Source organism: Haemaphysalis longicornis, unplaced genomic scaffold, assembly GCF_048455015.1.
Source record: "Haemaphysalis longicornis isolate Haplotype H1 unplaced genomic scaffold, Haemaphysalis longicornis Haplotype H1 scaffold_7, whole genome shotgun sequence".
In the NCBI taxonomy this organism is placed as follows: domain Eukaryota; kingdom Metazoa; phylum Arthropoda; class Arachnida; order Ixodida; family Ixodidae; genus Haemaphysalis; species Haemaphysalis longicornis.
Genome location: NW_027526422.1, coordinates 182038569 through 182059711, shown reverse-complemented (window position 1 = coordinate 182059711; position 21143 = coordinate 182038569). Strand labels below are relative to the sequence as shown.

The window sequence follows — 21143 nt, the reverse complement described above, 5'->3', positions numbered from 1 at the left end:
GGATGTGGCCTTCGCCTGGTGGCTTTTCGCAGTCTGAGCGGAACGAAGTTTTTCACAGTGTCCACGCAATAAAGGGCCCTTAATGGTTGTTTTGTCCCAATGTTTTAAAATTTGCTTTTAGTATGCTAGCTGTCGAGTTTTGAGCATTGCGAAAACCAAATATTTCTTCGTAATAGCCGATATCACGCGGCTCTCGAGGTTTCGGTTTCGTTATAAAAAGAATAGGTGTCAGTCTTTCAAAAAGCGTGATAAAACAAACTTCGTATTTAGTTCGCTGTATCAGATTATTCGCTATATCAGTGTTCGCCATAACGAAGTTCGACTGCAACTGCATCGACTTTTATAGCTGCGTGTTGTGTCGCAGAAACTGTGAAATTGTCCTAAAGTCCGCCCTCACCTTCAGGCTACACATTCTATGTGCGTGCTCACGTTTTTGAGATCGAGATTAGGGCCGGAAACGGTTGAGCTCTGATAATGGCCTCCGACCACTCTTTTTTTCTTTGTGCCTTTTCCCCCCTTTCTCAAGCTGCTCGTTTTATCTTTTGTGCCCGTGTTTTCCGTTTTTCTTCGTTTTCTTGCTGACCGATCCTTCTAATACTGTTTTTTTTGCGTGATTCTGTAGATGAAACCGTTACGTTGAAGAAGCATGGCTGCAAATTACTGAATTAAGGGGACCATAAATTTCCTTGTGTGTGTGTGTGTGTGTGTGTGTGTGTGTGTGTGTGTGTGTGTGTGTGTGTGTGTGCGTGCGTGCGTGCGTGCGTGCGTGCGTGCGTGCGTGCGTGCGTGCGTGCGTGCGTGCGTGCGTGCGTGCGTGCGTGCGTGTGTGTGTGTGTGTGTGTGTGTGTGTGTGTGTGTGTGTGTGTGTGTGTGTGTGTGTGTGTGTGTGTGCGCGCGTGCGTGTGTGTGCGCGCGTGCGTGTGTGCGCGTGCGTGCGTGCGTGTGTGTGCGCGTGCGTGCGTGCGTGCGTGCGTGCGTGCGGGGACTTCTTCTGCATCATTTATAATCCGATTTCGGAACATAAATCGTGTAATGATTCTCATCCGGACGCACCTTACTGCTCACCTGGGAAGGCTATCTTATAACACAGCTTAAAAGAAGTATCGACTGGAATACCTGTCACTATTAGACAGCGCCATTTCATTAGAAAGTTGCAGTCTATACTCTTTCAAATGCTACTCCAAGTGCATAAATTATGCGATTCTCCTTTTGCAATTCTGCCTCCTTCTTCGGAATGGATAGCATCGATCACTGTCAGATCGCTGTGCGACAGGGCCTGGTAGGACGAACGTGCTAGATTATGCTTTCTAGCTGCCACCTGTATACGAGCTAGCGGCCTATTTACCCGATTTTAGGCTGAAACCAAGGAGACGGAAAGTCGGTCTTAAGGAGGCGTGCAAGGTCGATGGCTGGGTCTCTGGTGGCCAGTTATCTTAAACGAATACTAAAAAAACGCGACCACCTTCTGCCTTCTGTGGAGACGGTCATGTTAAAGCGAGCTCCAAAATAGAGAGCAGAATCGCCCTAAAGTTGGTTGAAAGCGCACGAAGACGAGGACGATCGAGACCGTATAAAGTGCAAGCCCATTAAGCCATCCTCGTGGACCAGAATCGAATACCGGCAATGGATCGCCCATTTACTCATCAGGTGTTGATTTTGATACGGCGACGTAGCGGTACGTGAACTGGTGCTCACTGGAAGCTCTGCGCGCTGCAAGCACCAACAGCGGAAGAGGCAGCGGACTCAGTTAAAATGCGGTGCACGCCCTAACTTCGACACAACACACGGTGTGACAAGCAGGTGCGGCTTATCTAGTGGGATATGCGGCATAAGCAATTCTCTGCACGCCATTCACCCATCCGGAGAGAGAGAAAGAGGGAGAGAGAGAGACAGATCAAAACAGGCGAGCAACACCAGGTGCACGTGCGCGCGGTACACGAGAAGCGGCGGCGCATGTTTTCGACCCGCGGTTCCCTTGGGGACCGGCGGCCTTGTGAGCGGCGGAGGCGGTTTCGCAGCGGCCCCTAACCAGGTGCTCGAACGCTGCATTGGAAAGTTTCAGCGCGCCAGCGGCCCGCTTTCTGAAAAGCCGCCGCCTCCGCCAAGAATTGCACCGGCCGCGGCGTGGGCGACGACGGACCGACTTTTCCAGCGCTCCTGTGGCGTTGAGCGCCGCCGCTTCCGCGTGGGCGACGGACAAATAAGCGTCGAACCAGCCCGCCGCCACCGCTGCAAGGTCAGAACACGCACTTGGTGTTACGGCTCAGCGAAACCGGGATATTTATTTTCCCCTACCGCTACCTTGTCCAGGGGATGAGGGATTTTTTCCCTCCTGGTGACCCGCTCTCGTATAGTTCAACCGATGGAGTTGTGGAATTAACGATCTCCTATATACTTCGTCTCGGTAGCCGTGTTTTCTGATCAGGCCGATTTACGAACAAGCAAAATGTCCTCGAGTACGTTACGTGAGCCGGATGGTCGGTGTGAAAGAGGTTTCTGCCATGAGCGTGCGGGTGTGCCGTGCGGTGCTTAGTTTAAGGTCTTAGTTCGAAAACGTCTGTCGGAGCCAATGCAGAACGTTGCGCGGGAATGTGCATCGGAATGAAAAATTCAAGAGAACCTTTGTGAACCGACGTGATGCAAGGCGTTGAAGATGCAATGATTGGATTGTCGAAAACCTTGTGGAACTACGCATTGCCCGTGATGACGAAACGCTTTACGTTCTTTTTTCTTTGTGTGGGTACTCGTACGACGGGATAAATTTGTAAGCATATTTCGCTGCAACCATATGCGGGAAGATTTTGATTGTGCAAATTCTGGGACCGTGATACCGTGCAAGTCTCCATTGTACTTAGGTGACTTACAGCGCCGTTAGAGTGGCTTCATACAAAGCAAAAGTGTACGGCGGTTCGCAAAACATAATTTGTCCTTTAAAGGAAGCGTAGTTTTAAAATTTCCCTTTTTTCCTCGTGCATTTTATGGCAGCTGAAGTTGCTCCAGATTTAGATGCATATTAAGGACTCCTAGGCGGTCTAAACCAGTCCGTAGTCGTCCACTGCGGAATCGGCCCGAAGAAAGCTCAAATTTCGAGTTTCTTTTCCCTTCGTACTTTTGACGGGTATAATACAGTATATGTTGGGCTAGTCAACAGTACATTCTTAACGTGGGAATTGCGCAACCAAATACGACGCGAAGAATAAGTACGACGAACCTGCTGATGCATAAACTGTAGATTAACAGAACTCCACTGTCGCGATTGTGACGGCGTACCTCAGTTTTCTAACTGCAACATACTGCTTAAAATCAAAAACCAAACGGCCAGAGAAATTGTAGAAGCGGTAGAAATTTCAGAAGATAGAGGCTGATGTACTAGACAAGCATCAATTGCATTATTTCCTAAAGGAGTTGCGCGTCCGGAAGGCCGCCGCCCTAGAACAGTATACGGTAAACACGTGTGCTGGTTTAGCATCTGCCTTTTCTTGTTTTATATGCACCCTGATGGTATAAATGTGTTCTTTTTTAATAACCCAGCAGTCCAAAGTTAGCGCTATGTCCGTGCGCGCCCGTCCTGTCCTTCGTACCTCTTCAGTTAATTGACGCATCTGATGTTTCTGGACGTCGTTACTATGTATGTCCAAGCTCTGGCGAATTCTCGTATCGCTGTGTTGATGTCCCGCATATGTAGCAGTCACCGTCCCAGTACCGTTTCACTGCTCTCATGCATATGTTTTATCTCGACATTGTTTCCAGGTGAGCCGTTCCAACGGCTTCCAAGAAATTTTCGCGGGCACAGATAACCGATCCTGGCCTTATTCTCTGTCTAGGCTGCAGACAGCATTGATATAAAAAGAACTCTTACGTGTGCCTTTCGCTCGTTCCCTTCGCCCTGTCGCATTTTTGTGTTCTCTTTCACTTCTCGTCTGGGCAGGAGCTCGTACGATATTCCTATCAGTTTGTCCCAGTGATATCCCATATACATCTTAATTTTGTCCCATTTCTCACATAAAGCCTGCGTTTAAGGTGTGCTCGTTCTTGCAGCGTGAGTCACAATTTCCATATTGAGCAGTTTTTCGTTTCTAACACGGCCAAGGTCGCTCTAGTGGCGTACCAGGCCTAGCCAATAAAGGGGGTCTATTTTGCTTTTTTCGTCTTATCCCTCCACTCACTGCCCCTGTGTCGAGCATTTTCAGTATCTTTATCCTGTAGACCTCAATTTCGCAAGCGCCTTTGTTCGTGGTAGCCTATTACACCCATGTTTTTTTAGTCGCTAGTACTATTATTTGATGTATATATTATTTCATGTATAGCATGGTGGATGTCGCCGGCATCACGACCAATCAAGGGCGAGTGTCAAGGTCAGACGAATAGGAGGAGAAAAAGCCCGTGACGTCAGATTGCTCCAGTCACATACCGGTCTCCGCTACAATTTACGAAAAAAAAAACATCTCGATATAGACCCAAGAAAACATTGGAATATTGAAGGGAAACAAGAAGGAAATACAAGCTACACAAACCAATGGATCAAAACTGTTCACAAACATCCGGCCCGTATATGCCCGCAAACTACTACGGTAGGCTTCAATTTTACTTTTAAAGGTTCGCCATTACAAATCACAACGAATGTAAGTGTAACCTGCCAGCAGACAGCTTTGACCACTACTTGCAGGACTGCTCCATAACAAGAGAACACAGAGAACAACTAAGAGGCAATCTCTCAACAAAGAAACCCGAACTGATGAAAAGTACAGACATAAAACATTCTAGAAGAAATGTATACCTAATTAACGGTAACGTTTAACATTATTATTACCTGGAGAATTTTAAGGCAAAATTACGAAAACACACACACATTTTCCATCGACCCAAAATGAGCAGCACATAATGCAAGAATAATTCTGTGATAATTAACTTGTGTGATTATCTAGTGCGTTTACCTTGTGTTATTATGCAGCTTGTAGATTTTGAAATCAAAACCTTTAGATTCAATGCGGTTTTTGTTTGTTTGTTTTTAAGCCGTTATACCTTGTCACTGGAAGGGCTTGTGATTGTTTAAGCCCGTTTATTAACATCCACCAATCAAAGGGACGTGCAGGGGATGATGGGCGGCGTTGGTCGTCGTACCTTTTAAGAGAAACGAGCACCTACCGTGAAAGCTAGTCGAAGAAAAAATACCCCGCGCTCAGGCAGCTCGTATTGCACCCAGGATCAACGGCGAATCAACGGTTACTAAAGCGCCGAGCATGAACCATACAGGTCGTAATCGACAGCGAAAATATAGATAACTACACGGGAAGAGTGTCTGCGGTAGAAGCTGACAATGGATTTGAGAAACGGGACAGCAGCGAGAGGACGAAATGAGGTGTTCCGGTCATAAGAAGAATCTAAAATAAAGTGGTCTTTTCAATACATTTCAGGACAGAACTCTCGAGCGAATTCTGGGGTTTCGGTTTACGTAGGGATACCCAGTATGTGACGACACTCGCCGTAAATAAACACCAACCCCAAGATAACATGACGTGTGTATGTACACCGATTCCCCGCAAGACAAACACTTCATTTCCTGCGAAGACATCTTGTATTATTAGGGACGAAGCACATAGGGGCTCGGGCTGTCGGCGTCTCCTCTCGTCGTCGTCTGCTGTCGTCACAGCAAGTTGTCAAACGATGGTAAAAAAAACAAGTGCTAATGAATAAAACCGGTTCAAAATAAACTAACATAATTTAAACTAGTTTGAAATACTGGAATTATCAAGATTTGATTGCATTAATAAAATAAATTGGTTAAATTCTGTATCAAAATTGGTTTCAAACACCAGATTTTCTCCTGTAAAGCATACTGCTTAGCATGCTGCGGCATGTGACTGAAGACAACTTACGGCCAGTCTGCCTCCTTTAATTTCTTAAATCCGGTTCAACGCAAGAGAGGGCGCCACCGTCTTAGCAAGCGCGCGACTGTTCTCCCACCAGCGCTTCTCCGGCGCCCAATCAGCGCGCGCCGTGTGGCAAGAGAGGCAGCGGCGCGCGTTGGCTCCAGTAACGATCTTTTCTGCGATGGACGCTTGCTCATTAGCAGAGATTTCGCTGTGGGAAACACCGGCGCACACTGCATGCTTCGCCCTTCTCCAGGTTTCCCGTTAGTGGAGATTGCCAGGAATTTTTTCGCAAGTTCTCTCAAAGGCTGTTATGGCTGGTATATGCTTTGTCCTAAGGAATTTTCTGAGACCGCATGCATAGCGCCACCCCGAGACGTCTTGCGTTCCCTCTAAAGGGATAAAAGCGACAGTTAATGGTCGGTATGGGAACGTACGCGCGTGAGCGACCTTTTAATCTCAAAGCGAAAAAATCCGGCGTACCAGAAATGCGGCGCAATAATTGCGGCACGCACCAAGGCACTTTGCGTGACGCGGACGCTCAGCGGCGTTCGATTGGACGTGAATTATTTGGCGTTCACAAAGTGATCAGGTGCCCTGAAGGATAGTGCTCGACTGGTTTCGCTGAACGACACCATACCACCAACTTCCATCGTTACACGCCCTCTCATCCGTCAGCCTGGGAGAGCTACAATATTCATTCGTTCATCGATTCATTCTCGTCGGCCACATTCTCACGAGAAGCGGCATATAGTTTTACTCTGCGCTCCGCCTTGTCTCCTCGCCAAGGTGTTGCAGCGTTTGAAGATGGCTGTGTCTCAGCCATTCTCAGACACTGAGGCTCAGCGTCCGAACGTCTCAGTGCTGCTGAGGATGAGTACGCTTATGAATTCCATCCCGGCCTCACAGGAAGTTTTTTTGTTCTTTTCTTGGAGGCGACATTGATTGATTGATTGATTGATTTATTGATTGATTGATTGATTGATTGATTGATTGATTGATTGATTGATTGTAGGGTTTAACGCGCCAACACAACGCAGGCGATGAGGCGCGCCGTAGTGGAGGGCTCCGGATTAATTTTGACCACCTGGGGATCTTTAACGTGCGCCAGGACTTCTGTGCTGCCTCCGGGCCATCAAGGCTTCAATAAGTAAAGCGCCCGTGCGTCGAGATTTCGGCGCATGTTAAAAATCTCCAGGTGCTCTGAAAAATTTACGTAGTCGTCCATTACGGCAAACCTTATAGTCCGGGTGTAGCTGTCGTTGCGTAAAACTTCAATAAAAAAAAGACATTGCTTTTTTCCCGGAAACGGATCGTCGTGATGCACGCACAAACAGGTTTCTTTCTTCTTGGAAGCCAGGCGTACTATCCTATGATCTCTCGGAGCTCAGATCTGGGAAGCCACCGGTACCAAATAAGCCAACCATATAGGTTAGCTCGCTTGCAGGCAACCGCAGCGCCCATACGTCTTGAGCAACGTACGGAGGAATAGGCACACGACACTCACAAAATCTTTGATAAGTAACGCGCACTATTGCTTCCAGTCCTGAAAGTCGTCAGCTGCGTTTCCCAAGGGGCACTTTCCAGGCGTCCGTTTATTTACCGTTGGACTCCCTTTCCACAGAGTTCTAGGTCGACGTTTGCCTCGTGTATACACACAATCCTCCGCCACGGCATCGATCTTTGGGAGTCCATTCACTGCTGCGGAATTCCTCACTGTAGCTAAATTTCTTTTCTCGCTTCAGACGCTTGGATACTGTGGCCAACGCTCAAAGCACCCCACGTGTATCATGGTGGTCAACAAGTCGCCTTCTTGCCGCTCCCGTGCCTTTTGTAAGGCTCTGCGCAGGCCGAACATAAGTGTGGTAGCTCCCCAAACACAACTGAGCTTTATTTTGCAAACAGATGAAGGATCTACATACGAAACGCTGGTTGAGAAAGTAGCTTGATTGGGTAGCGCTAAACGGACAATCTTCACCTGTCTGGGATGGCACGAACCGCGTTTTGGTATGATGGCTTCGTTATAATAAAAATAATTCAGCGAAGCTTGCATTCATGCGCGAGACTTAAATGCCGAAGAACCTGTAGGTTAGCATTGACGGACACAATTAAGTTTCAGTATCATTGCTTATTTGCATAGAATTGCGGTGCTATTGATGGTCGTCATATGCACCGAAGAGGTCGTCGCCGTCTTCGCGGTGAGTGGCGGATGCAAAGTCATCCTCAGCATTGTAAACTTCGACCAGCTCAATTGGCGAAGCTTGCACAAGGCTTGAACCATAGCGATGCTGCAGGATTTATTTATACGTGAGCACTCAATGACACATCCATTCGTACAAGTTTGAAGTTGTTTATTTTCATGTTCCGTCGTTGCTTTGCACTGTGCTAGTAGTAGTCATCGTCATATGCATCGATATCGTTGTGTTCCTCACGCCAAGCATTACATGCCGTCGCCGCGAAACACGCGCTCACACGCGCTTCGCATTTTCTTGGCATTTTTTTCCTGCAGTGGCGAACTTACCGCATGTACAACAGCTCCTATGTAAATAAACGGCAAATGATCGAATACTTTACTATTTTTGTATACTCTACACATTTGTTTCTTGCTTGCTCTTTCTATACAAGGCCAGGCAGGCAGGCAGGCAGGCAGGCAGGCAGGCAGGCAGGCTCACTACTGTCGCAGTGGCATCATAATGACGCCGCGCCCCTGTTTATCGCGCGAACGGAGATCATTTTTACTGTTGTTTTTACAGCACTGAGCTGATGTGGGAAGGCCCCATCAGAGAAAAAAAAAGACATCCCCCTCGCGAGGGGCACGATCAAATGCACAGCATTTCCGAGGGGGTGCGCCGGCAAGTCGTATCTCTTGATCGCGGGACCCGTGTCGCCATCTTTTGGAAGCGCGGGACAACTTGTGGCGCTTTCGAAACAAACGAGAAATGAGTGAAGGATATAAGGCGCGTTCGGTGCATCGAAATCTGTGTCGATTCCGTGGCTCGGTCGGTTGTGCGCCGGGCACCTTGCGTTCCGCCCGCGGCGTCATGGGTTCGAAACCGGGCGCCGGAAACTGTTATTTCTTCCTGGCTGCGGACGCGGACTACGACAAGGCGCGCATGCGGACTACGACAGCGCACGCCAACGCCGCGTGACATTGTGAGTTACTAAAATGCTATGCATTTAAAATACTGCTGTAGTGCAGAAACCGCGAACATTGCGGCGTAAGCGAGATAAGAGCAGAAAAAAGGTGTATTTTTGTAGAACTGATTCTCCACTATAGCCAACGCAGAGAGAGAAAGAGAGAGAGAGAGAGAAATAGGTTATATTAATAATACACAAAGGCCTGCTTACGCCTCGCCTTACAGAGGATCTGTGGTGATACCTTAAAATCGTTGCCTGATGAACGCTGCCAGGTGTTGACGTATCCCGCTCGAGTGCTCAAGTTATCAATGAAGATGCTTCCAGTAACGGTCCCCTCCCGTTCCACGCACACTGGCGTGTTCCGGCATGGTCTAGTGGCTAGGATACCTGGCTTTCACCCAGGAGGCCCGGGTTCGATTCCCGGTGTTGGAATTAGGTTTTTTTAGTGTTTGGTAGTTTTCGCGTTGGTGACTGACGTGTCGATATCTTCGGAAGCTTTTCTTTTTGCACGTGCACTTTGCCTGACGGGCTTTTCACCATACCGACAGCACAATAAAGATGATAGAAAAAAAAGACAATTTACCGAGCCCCCTTCGCACTTTTTTTTTTCTTTTTGCCATGTGCTCGAAATATTGTTTACTAAATATTTCTCTCTCTCTTTCGCACATTTCATGAAAACGCAGTATAACAGGGCCACTTTCACTCGCACACATGACGTAGCTTGGAAAGCTATGGAATTCTGAACGGGCAGCTTGAACATTGCATGCGAGCTTACTATGTGGAAGTAAACAATCGCACACCCTGGTCGTTCATGTTTTGGCGGCCGCCGGCATAAGATATGTAGCCCCATTCGATCGGTCTTTGAGCCACGCCTTTTATGCTTGGCCGACATTAGGACCATTAAACGTTTTTCAAGAGAACGTTTCATGGCTAGGTTCCGGGTTTTTATGGCGATCCCGCGCGGAAGAACCAACTGTGGGAAAGCCCGATTACATAGACCAAGGTTATCGCCAGAGTAAACGCATATCGCCGTTCGCGTCGGAGCTGATTGATTGTAGGGCTTAACGCGCCGACGCAACGCAGGCGATGAGGCGCGCCCTAGTAGAGGGCTCCGGATTAATTTTGACCGCCTGGGGATCTTTAACGTGCGCCGAAATCTCGTACGAACGGGCGCTTTTGCTTTTCGCATCCATCAGAAAAGCGGCCGCCACAGCCGGGAATCGAACCCGCGACCTCATGCTCAGCAGCGCAACGCCTTAGCCACTGAGCCACCGCGGCGCGGTCGCGGCGGAGATATACGTCTCTGAATGTATGATGTAGGGCGTAACGCAGTGAGCGCCTGATAAGGCGACCATGCGCGCGAAGTTAGAGAACGACTGTCGCGGTGTGCGTGCTATCAGAGCGCAGTCACCGCCACAGTCGCACGGCCTTCAAAACATGATTTGTACCTTAAGCTCATACGTCTCATCACATTGATATGCATTTGGAGGGGATTAGTTACCACTAATAAGCATCATCTCCAACATCAGCAGACAAAATATAAACGTGTGCATCCGTCAACGCTAAAGAGAAATAAAATTTCCTCGTATCATTCCCCTAAGTTGTGTTACCGCTATGTCGTTTGCTGGTCCTCCACTTTAGCAAGGCCGGAATGGCGAGTTTATTTTTAGTGTTTCCGTGAGTGAAACTTAAGCGCAAAAATTTTACAGGGACGAGAAAGGGAACGGCACAGGCGCTTACTATCACCTGAAAGTTTTATTGAAAATGAAAACAAATTTATACCCCCCCCCCCCCCCTCCCAGACCAAACATCCTAGCACGTGTGCCCTTCGCACATGCGTACGGCTGTACAAGAGAACAACCGCCCCATTCCCTTCTCGTTTCTCTTCTCCTTTCCCTCATGCTCTACCCCTTCTCCTTGAGAAGTTGCTCTTCTTTATCTAAAATACTCAGCGACGGGTGACTTATACAATCGGAACCCTTAGTCCGGATGTGAAAGGCTTCTGCAATTTTCCTGGTGGGATGTGCTTAAAAACAACTTCCGTGTCTGTGAAGCGTGGCTGACCAGCGTGCCACCAGGGAGCTTGCAGAAGCCTTTCACATCCGGACTAAGGGTTCCGATTGTATAAGTCACCCGTCGCTGAGTATTTTAGATAAAGAAGAGCAACTTCTCAAGGAGAAGGGGTAGAGCATGAGGGAAAGGAGAAGAGAAACGAGAAGGGAATGGGGCGGTTCTCGCATGTGCGAAGGGCACACGTGCTAGGATGTTTGGTCTGGGGGGGGGGGGGGGGGGGGGGTATAATCTGTTTTCATTTTCAATAAAACTTTCAGTTGATACATTCTGAGGGAGCAGCGCAAACTGACAGGACAAAGGGTAGGACACAACACGAGCGCTTAATCGGCGCTCGTGTTGTGTCCTACCCTTTGTCCTGTGAGTTTGCGCTGCTCCCTCAGAATGAATGTATACCAACTGGCCCAGTTCTCGACCTTGTTGCATTTCAGTTGATAGTAAGCGCCTGTGCCGTTCCCTTTCTCGTCCCTGTAAAATTTTTGCGCTTAAGTTTCATTCATGGAAATTGTTCACCAACTAGCTCGTCTCTCCATTTTGCTTCAGTTTATTTTTACTGACCTCAAGTGATTGTTTCCCCTTCTCTAGAGTATTAACACGAGAACTGACCTTGCAACTCTTCCCTCCCCTCTGTGCGCAGATGGCGGTGCCAAGACGCAACATGTTCTGGACGCAGCTCTCGGCGTTACTATGGCGGAACTACTTACTCAAGAAGACGGAAAAGGCCAAAACGTTCTGGGTGAGTGCTGCTGCACACAGTCCTTATCCTGCTGCACGGAGGAAACGGGTGTTTTCCAACCCAGCTGTTTCTTCTTAGATGCATTCTTCGCCTACTGCTCAATCGAAGAGGTGCGACGCCTTTGCGTGGAGCCTCATATCTGAAAAATAAGCGCTTAATTGGTTAAGTCACCACACTTATACGTTACAATAGTGCAAGAGTAGATGACCTTCAGAATAGGTGGGTAAGAATCGAATAAAAACAAAACAAAAACACAAGCACGTGACTCAATGCGCTAGCAATGCATTTGTGCACAACGGTAAAGCCGACTTTACTAAAAGATTCTCTAAGGCGCTTCATAAGGACTCCTGCTTTGTGTAAAAACTGATTATTGCCGCTGTTAAAACGTCTTTCCAGTAATGCGCTTATGCATAGCAGTGGAGCGGATTTTAAAAAGGTTCAGTGTTGTGCAACGCAGCCGATAGAAGAAAAGAAAAAAAGAGAAAAGCTGGCGCATTAGGAGACAGTTCTAAAAATTTCTTTATTTTTTGTGCTGCCAAGGTTGACATCGTCCATTCTTCGTAACAGAACGACTAAGATGAATTGCATTAGTTGTCCATGCGTTGTCAGCAATACTAAAAACATGGTTGTTGCCGTAAGCAAAGCAGCTACATGAAAAATTGGAGACGGGCAGACGAGATACTTTTCGGTAATAACCATTTTTATTTTCGTAAATAACCATGTTTTTAAAAACCAAAGAGAGCCCGTCCACGATAAGTTGCTTTAAATTGTCTAATAGCTTTATCAGTTTACAGTTTTCAATGCGTAGGCGATGCTCGCAGCTTATTTAGATATATAACGCTGGTTGAAGTAACTGAGTTAAAAGAAGGTTGCATTGAATAGTAACCTTTGTAGCTGTATAGCTCAATCAAGCTTTTGGGAAACGTAACGCGCAGTACCGACAGCGCGCGTTGAGTTTCCACCATAGTGCTGCGTACGGGAGCGGGTGATTTAGAAGGCGTTTTTTGTTAATCGCCTATGTTAAGGAACTACATTATATTCTTTTTACGAGTACTTCCGGAGCCATTCACGAGAGATTGTGCTATCGCTGCACGCAAGTGCAGGAAAAGGGGCCCGAAATGTTTCCGCGTGATCGGTCAAGTACGACCGAACTCAGCAAACACCAAAATGCGCCAAGGTTCATTGAAACTGCATCTGCTCATTTGTTTGCACAAAAGGATTTGTAGTTTGGAGGGCAAGCACTAATGTACATCATCGCTGTCTTTGTGAGCTCCCACATAGCTTTGAGAAGGCACTCTTTGAGGAATATGTGCGGAAAAATTTAGGACTATGTGCACGGTGGTGTATTTGAATTCAGTACGCAGTTAAATCTGTAGTCAGTAGTATGAACATTTAAACTTGCGTTAGCCAGATTCTTCGTAAGCGAAATAAGTGGAAAGTATGTTCCTGATAGAAACGATGGACACGGAAAAAGTAATTCAGAAAAGGGAGGCACCTGGCGTTGAAAGCAAAACAAATGTTTGTATCGGCATTTGCTTGCGTTGATATTGTCACGTAGCCAAGGACGACGCAGGTTTCCTTCAAGAAAGAAACGTTTATTGGAGCGGACTTGTGCTCCACAAAGACTCAACGTGCGCAGGCGAGCGTCGGTGAATCGAATCCCGCGACGTCTGCCCTGCGAGTATTTATCTTTCGGCGCGATTGTTTCCCGAACCGTCAAATTACAGCGAGAACACCAAGCATCAAAGAAGATTATTCTAGGCTAGTGACGTCAGGGTGTAACACTCTCCCTATCAAATAAGATAGCCCGTGCGGCATCCAAAAAAAAAAAAAAAGGAAAGGATACAGGCACTTCGTTTGGAACACAGATAACACAGCCTGGCGCAGCCGGATGGTAAGAACAAAGCACAGAAGTAAACAAACAGAATGCAGGGGTTCGCGGCAACACGCTATAATCAAAGGCAAACGTCGGAGAAACTTCGAAGTATTCGGTGCAGTTTCGAATCGGAGCAGCCAAACAACCACTCACGCGGGGCGCCAAGCCCTAGGGCTACACGGGTACTTACCGTAATGGAATGGCTCATGAGGTGTGATGAACTCGTCAGGTTAGGGAGACGTAAACACGTTATCCGCGCATTTCGCCCCGTCGCGAGGAAAGCGGTGCCTTCATTCGCGTACGCCCCGAAGTTGATGAAAATACCGTTGTTCCACGGGAAAGACGAATGTCGTTTCATTCGAACGAGGTTCGGTTGAATGTCGTTGGATGAACAAATTGCTCGGCGGCATGACCAGTCGAAGCTGTTGAGGAGGACTTGGCCAATGAAAACACATTCACACCACAAAATTTAAAAAAAAATCTCTAATGCGGACATACGACTGCGCTACGCGTGATTATGGCCTGAAATGTGGTTGAACTTGAATTGTTACACACACACACACGCATACACACTTTTGTTAGCCATCCTTTGTTGGGTGTCTGTAGTGGTGCGTATGGCTGTGCAGTTCCATAGGATGTTGTCTTAATTAATCTAGTACGACGCTACATACCGAGGAAGGAAGAGGTGGGGTGTCAGGATCTACCATTATTTTGTGTAGGCAAGCGAGGTATCCTGCAGCCTAGGCTAGCGAGGTTACCGTGCTTGTGTTATTGAGGTGCCTTGATGTCTTGTGAGTATGTCAGAGACCTGTAGGAGTTCCCTCCTTCCCGTGGACTAGTCCCTCAGTTGAGGTGCTGTCGGGACAATGGGCGTACTTGGCTCGAGGTTGGCAGGAGCCTTGGCTGCAGCTTCTTGGCGAGCAGATTCGCTTTTTCGTTACCTGTCACCTCACCATGCCTAGGTATCCAGTGCACTGTCACAGTCCCCCTGACGCTGTTGTCGATGGCCTGTAGCGCTTAGCGTTAAACGGCGTCTGTCGTGCTTCTTCTCCCGCAGGAAGTGGTCATGCCCCTGCTCATGGTGGCGTCGCTGATGAGCATCCGCAGCGGACTCAAGCCCAGCTCGAAGCCGGCCCACGTGACGCCCGTGGGCCACGTGCGCCTCATCACGCCCTCGCACCTCTCACAGGTCACCGCCGAGATCATGGTGGCGCCGGCCACGGCGCAGACGCGACAGTTCATGCACCAAGTGCTGGACTTCCTCAACGCCAATACGTACACCAGCGGCTTCAACTACTCCTTCTACAACTCGTCGCAAGAGATGGAAGATGTACGTAGCGATGCTCTTCCGGACTGAGCTGGTGCTTCTGCTTGCAGGGCCGGAAAGCTTTAGATCTCTGACCGGCTCGCTCCCCGTCGTGCTTCGCAGGTTTACCGGAAGAACTCTACGCGGGCCCTGGTGGGCGTGGTGTTCGAAGGGAACGACCTCGAACAGAACGGCTCCTACCAGCTACGCTTTCCTCTACGACAACTGCCGTCGCCCGAGCTCAAGCACGTCGGAATAGGTAGGGCTCACCTCTTTCTCTCCCCACCCTCTCTCTGGGTGCGTAGCTCGATCCCTGTCTCGCAGGGCTTGTGAAGACGAGCCACCGCTTCTTGTAGCCCCGATTGACTTACGTCCGCCACTTGAAACGGAGCCTGCAGAGTGGTTCATTTGCGCCGGACAGTGCAGGCACAGATCGCAATGGAAATTCAACAAAAAAGTCAGCCACTTTCCTAGAAGAAATACGGCTAAAACCCGAAGCTTTCTCCATGCAAAATAAGTCAAATCAGTCCAAAACCAATTTCAAAGTCCAAAATTAAGACTACCACAGTCCGCTTAAACTCTGTCAAGTCCGAATCCAACGCCCGCGTGACGAACCCAATGTACGTGCTGAGCGGTCAGCGACCCTATTACAATGCGAATGTGTCTTCCAGTGCTATTGGTGGTGAGCGCGTACACAGGCGGGGCTGCGAAGCGCGCCTCCGTGACGTCAGCTTAGGGATTCTCGCATTTGTCGTCTGCTTCACTCAGGATCGCTCTCCCTGCTGTTTCTTTGCGCTCGGTCAATGTCTGATGCTTGTCCGCACCATAATTGGCGTGTGGGTAACTTTTTATCATAATAATAGGCTTAAAATCGCATACACTAGCTCATGGTGTCAACTAAAGTATAGTTTTGGATACCGCTACGGGAGAAACATTGCCGGCGCCACCCCATTCCTTGCGAAGCCGGTCCTGTGCGGAGCGCGAACAGTCGGAGCTAGGTGTCAGCTTCTCATGTAAGCATTCGAACAAAAGGAACAGTCAGCTGCTAATAACCGACAACAGCGAAAATGGAAGACCAAAACAAATTCTAGGCCTTCAGGGCTGTCGGCTTTGGCAGAAGGCATCACGATTCCCGGTAATCATATGTAAGGTAAAACAGTTTCTGCAACCTTGCCGAACGCTCGAACGCGTTTTGTCACATCACTTTACGTTGTCAAGGCATGAAAGTTTGCCGACATGCACTATAGACTGAAAAAACTGTAGGTTGAATTCCAAATAACCCAGTGTGTATAGAGGAGGAGGGGAAAATTTTGTTCAACAATTAAATCGATCTGGTTAGTGGGCCGAGTCCTCAGTCCAGGACAAGAGAGTAAAAGTAATTTTCTTCAAACCATAGAACCCCATCCCGAGTAGAATAGGATTTGTTCTTCGCGCCTAGAAGGGTTGAAAAGCAATAAAGAGCTACTTGGAATTCTTCTTCGGTTTCGAGTCTTGTAATATATGTAGGTATACTATTTATTACGTTAGTTAGCGAGTATATCATACCTTCAACACCGTAATCACGTCATCATTGTTGGAGTTGAGAGTTAGTTCGTTATGATAACGATATAATTACGATAGAAATTCGGAGCACAAAAGCCGCCTTCGAGTAGTGTGGACCACGTTGTTTAGGGCACGATCGCGGTGGCGTAGCACAAACCTTCTCATTGTATTTGCATGTGAATAAACAAAGCACGCTGCGGATATGCACCTTCTTGCACGCAGCCGTAATGAAAGCCAATTTGTGAAGAAGGGAATGCATGCCATGCATTATGAAGGAAATATCCACACGACCTTTGTGAGGCTCCCAAACATCCCGAAACCTCCTAATAAGAAGTTGGTGACGGCGCAGAAAAATTAATGCGTTTGGCAGAAAAAAAGCAAGAAACATTAATCCGATACAAGACAACAACGAAAGAAACAGAAGAAAGCCGACTTATTTCCTGCTGTGCGATGAGCGTGTAGAGGCCGCTGCTTGGTGCGTAGTATTAGACTGTTGAGTCTTCATATGAGCATCTCAAAAATACTGTAGGGAAGCCTACGCATTTTGAATACTTATCGAGAAGCTCTGATCGCTGATCCTCGCGAATAAGCAAGAAAGGACGAGTTACACACGATCTTCTGACCGATACTCTGAAGAAAGTTGTTCTCTATCTCTTCGTGTGTTGCAAACTTGTGGGGGATACAGCTTCAAATTATTCAGATGCGTCAGAATCTGGCAAAATAACTGACTCGCTAGAAATACGCTTTTTAACGCACTACAGCAACGAAGCGGGCGATTTCTAGCCCAGGCACTTGCCCCTCACAAGCGGAGTGTAGCAGACGACAGCGGCGCGAATCCCTAAGCCGACGTCAGAGCCAGGGGGCGCCACTCAGATCTCACCGCCAATATCGAATCGGGTTTTGTGCTTACAGGCCTCCCATTGTACACGTATGGGGTGTGATAGATGTGCCTTCGTGGAGGCCCGTTGGGTAAAGGCAACTACCTCGCCATCAGTGAGGCATAAAAGCTTCGCTTTAAAAGGTCAGGACGATTGACACGGAGCGGAACACGTGCCGTACTTATTTACCGCCAAATCCAAGGCGACGGTGCATTCGAGGGCCATTTAGAGGCGGAACAAATCTGAAAACGCTCCACTCTGTGCGGGAACTTTGGTTACTGGATGCACAGAAGGCTTAAGAAGCGTTTGCGGGGGAAGTGTGGCGCTGCTGAATCGGGCTCCACAGTGTTCCTGTACATAGCTTCCCTAGGGGCGCAGAGTGGCGCGTCCATCCGCCATCTTGATCTCCAAAGTCCTGCGGGAAAGCGACCCGTCGGGCGCATGGAGGAAAGAATCCATGGTCGGGCGTGTGGGAGCCGCCTCCGTGCTAGTGGCAGCGGCAGGGAGGAGTTGGCGCATGCGTGTGCCAACGGCTGCGGCACAGCGCGACCAGAGCGACTGCGGGGATAGTCGGCTGCGTATCAGCTGAGCGGCCGCCGCTGCCGCCGCCACCGGAACCGCTGCCGGTCACCTGGGCAGAACTGACTGAAACGGTGTCTTGTGCGCAGCACTGAAAGCGGGCTTCGCTGTCGTATGGTGGAAACCGCGGCATGTAGCAATCAGACGCGCAACTCCTGCGCTACGCGATATACAGCAACTCTAGGGCTCAAAGCTTTCGGAGACGGGCAGCGATCTTGGTGGCGGTTGTGGTGACAGGGAAGACACTCGATCCTACGAAATTCGTTCTTGGGGGCGGCAAGTTGCAGCGGTCCGCATTCCGAATATTAAAAGACCATATTGCCGTTGTTACTTGAAACGTTTTGCGGTCCACACTGTGGTGCACTGAGACCAAATGTCTCCCCGCTTTTGATGAAGCACCGCTTAACACAAAGTCAGTTTCTTCTCCTGGGGACTTCGGTATAAGGGGGATTACTGCATAATATAACACCAAATCGACAAAAGCGCGCTCGCGTATTTGCTTCACTCGCTGCAACGACGTTGAAAGACGACAGCGTTTCGCGCAATCCTGTAAAGTAATTACCCTATCCCTTAATTCTGTTGTAGTTTTTGTATTTTACGCAGTATTTAAGAAGTAAAATTCCGCTTCGACTTGTCAGCACAGTGGGCTAACAAGTATCGCAATGCGCGCTGAGAACGAGACGAGGTGTGCGTGTGAGGTGCCTCCGTGGCTTTTAGGTTTGTACACTAAACCCTTGTTACGACGCAGGCCTCAACATTAGGGGACAAGAAGAGAGCGGAGTGGATCAGAGAACAGACGCGGGTTAAGGACATATTAGTAGAAATTAAGAAGAAATGGGCCTGGGCAGGGCATGTGATGCGAAGGCCAGATAACCGCTGGTCATTAAGGGTAACAGAGTGGATCCCTAGAGAAGGAACGCTTGGCAGGGGGCGGCAGAAACTTAGACGGGCAGATGAGATCAAGAAGTTTGCGGGGATAAATTGGTCGCAGTTAGCGCAGGGCCGGGGTAATTGGGGATTAATGGGAGAGGCCTGTTCCCGGCAGTTGGCGTAGATAGCACACAGGACCGGGATAATTGGACATTAATGGGAGAGGCCTTTGCCCGGCAGTGGGCGTAGATAGCACACAGGGACCGGGATAATTAGAGATTAATGGGAGAGGCCTTTGCCCGGCAGTGGGTGAAGATAGGCTGGTGGTGGTGTTGGTGATGATGATGATGCTGATGATGATGATGATGATGACGACGACGACGACGCAGGCCTCGGGAACGAAGACCAACTTCTTTATACGTGGTGCTTCGGTGCACTGCAGCTGAGACCGTAAAGCACTTCAATAAAGCGAGAATTCGAATTCAGTGATTTCGAATTATAACGAGGGTACTCCTGCTCTTTTGTGCGTATAGGTGGCATTCATTGAAAAGTTTAGCTGTCAATTTCTTCGCTAGGCAACACTGGCAATGACCACGGACATGGCCACTGCACCACGGACATGGCGCGGCTTGGGCCACTGCACCCGCACGCCGAAGAAAAAAACACCGGCGTGCGTCGTCTGCTCTGTTTCAACCCGATTCTCAACGGTGGTTTTAACAAAAACGTAATTAATCGCACTCACACTGGAGTAGAGGCATTATTTTGCGTTCGGTGGGGTAGAGCTTGGAATGTCCGACCCGTATCAAGTGGTCAGCTTGGACAAGTACCGCCATCCCGCGGAGCCCGACGTAACCAGTGACGGCGCACTCACATGTTTGGCTGCATGCGTAGCTCGCCAGTGAATACAAGCTATACAAGTGGCTCCGCGGGTCATCGGTGGGTTACTAACGGGTCACTAGAAATTAGTGGGGGACGGAGCACTCTTGGGTGACCTGCCTGTGGGTAACCAGTGACCCATAGCGGCGCCACCGGTGAGTCGGCGACCGAAAAGCAAAAGCTGCTAAAATTTGCTCATCTGGATGTGATGACCTAATTATCAGCGTTTACTGTGCAACTGAAAGATTTTCACACATAAAAATTGGTCCAGCTCGATCGTGCCGACAGACATGGAAGCACAGTGCGTTGACCAACTTGAATCGATGCTGGCAGTTTTCAGCTATGTGGCGTTGCTCGCCGCGGTAGTGCCGAGTGCTGCGTCACCGCGGGTGTCAGCTGTGCGCTTTATGTGGGTGCCGCGAAGAAGCCCCCTTTTTTCACAGCGAAGCTGTGATCGCCTCCGGCGACAGACCAAGCGTAGACCGATAATTTTCATCGTACGGGAAAAATTATCAAAAAATAAAAAAAAAGTCCTGGGGCCTCCATATCCCGATACAAGACGGCTTATATCGTTTCTGGGAAATGTCCCGGCAGTGCGTTTGTGTTTAGAGGTGAAGTCGACTTTAGGCGGATTGGTGTACGCTTGGCCTTTGTAAGCTTGCTTTCTCACATTGCGTGTTGCACGGTGAAGCATGAACACCTACGGCGGGATAAACGGACCCTGCAACACCTTTTTCAACTTTTTTTTGAAATCTTAAATTCTTGCAGGACGTAGTCACCCCAAACACCCAGTACTTAAACTAGGGTGTCGCAAAGTACCTGAGCCAAAAATTACAGCTATATGCCCATCACATAACCTGGAAAGTCGCTCAACAGATTTTTCTCTCTTTCCCGGTCTTGACGTTCTTTGACGGCCCGAATTACGTCACTAAGGACATGTAGCGGCTTTTTGCCGGTTTTCCTTCAGTTGCAGCGATGAACGCTTTTCGATAGCAACTTCAAAAAAAAAAAAGCCACAAAAACAAAGCAGAAACGGAAGGCGTATCTGGTGCGACGAGCAAATCACGCAGTGCCGTTCCGTGCTGGCGGTAACTGTAACTTTCGCAGTGCTTCCAGACGCGAAGGAAAGAGTGAACGCGCTTATCGGAAGTGTTGCAGGGTCCCTATAATAGTTACAGCCCCACTTTACACTCCTCTCTACCTCTGCCGCCCCTTTCCTGAGTCGCGTACACTCCTCTCCACGAGCGCCATCTGTCTCCCCCCCCGACATTGCGCAATGCCGCGTGCTCTTCGGCGGCCACCGGTGCGGCGCACTGGAGTCGGCGCCGTGATTGGCGTAGCCGCGCTATAATGAACCGGCTTGTCTCTACCCACCAAGCGCGCGTGTCCTTAATGTGTGACG

At 48.8% G+C, this 21143-nt stretch overlaps 1 protein-coding gene and 1 non-coding gene across 13 annotated transcripts in view; both read left to right on the top strand.

The window, feature by feature from the left end:
* Positions 1–21143, top strand: part of LOC144147312 (cholesterol transporter ABCA5-like) — a 130131-nt gene that overhangs the window by 63400 nt on the left and 45588 nt on the right. For 11 of the 12 annotated variants that reach the window (XM_077679422.1, XM_077679424.1, XM_077679421.1 and 8 more), the window contains 3 exons: positions 11716–11814; positions 14748–15020; positions 15120–15255. In XM_077679422.1, coding sequence (XP_077535548.1) covers positions 11716–11814; positions 14748–15020; positions 15120–15255 — 508 coding nt within the window. Of the gene's footprint in view, positions 1–1899; positions 2237–11715; positions 11815–14747; positions 15021–15119; positions 15256–21143 lie in introns of those variants that run through there. The other variant, XM_077679430.1, reaches the window with a different exon arrangement.
* On the top strand, positions 9369–9440 carry Trnae-uuc (transfer RNA glutamic acid (anticodon UUC)). The gene has a single exon. It is a non-coding gene; the product is annotated as a tRNA-Glu (tRNA).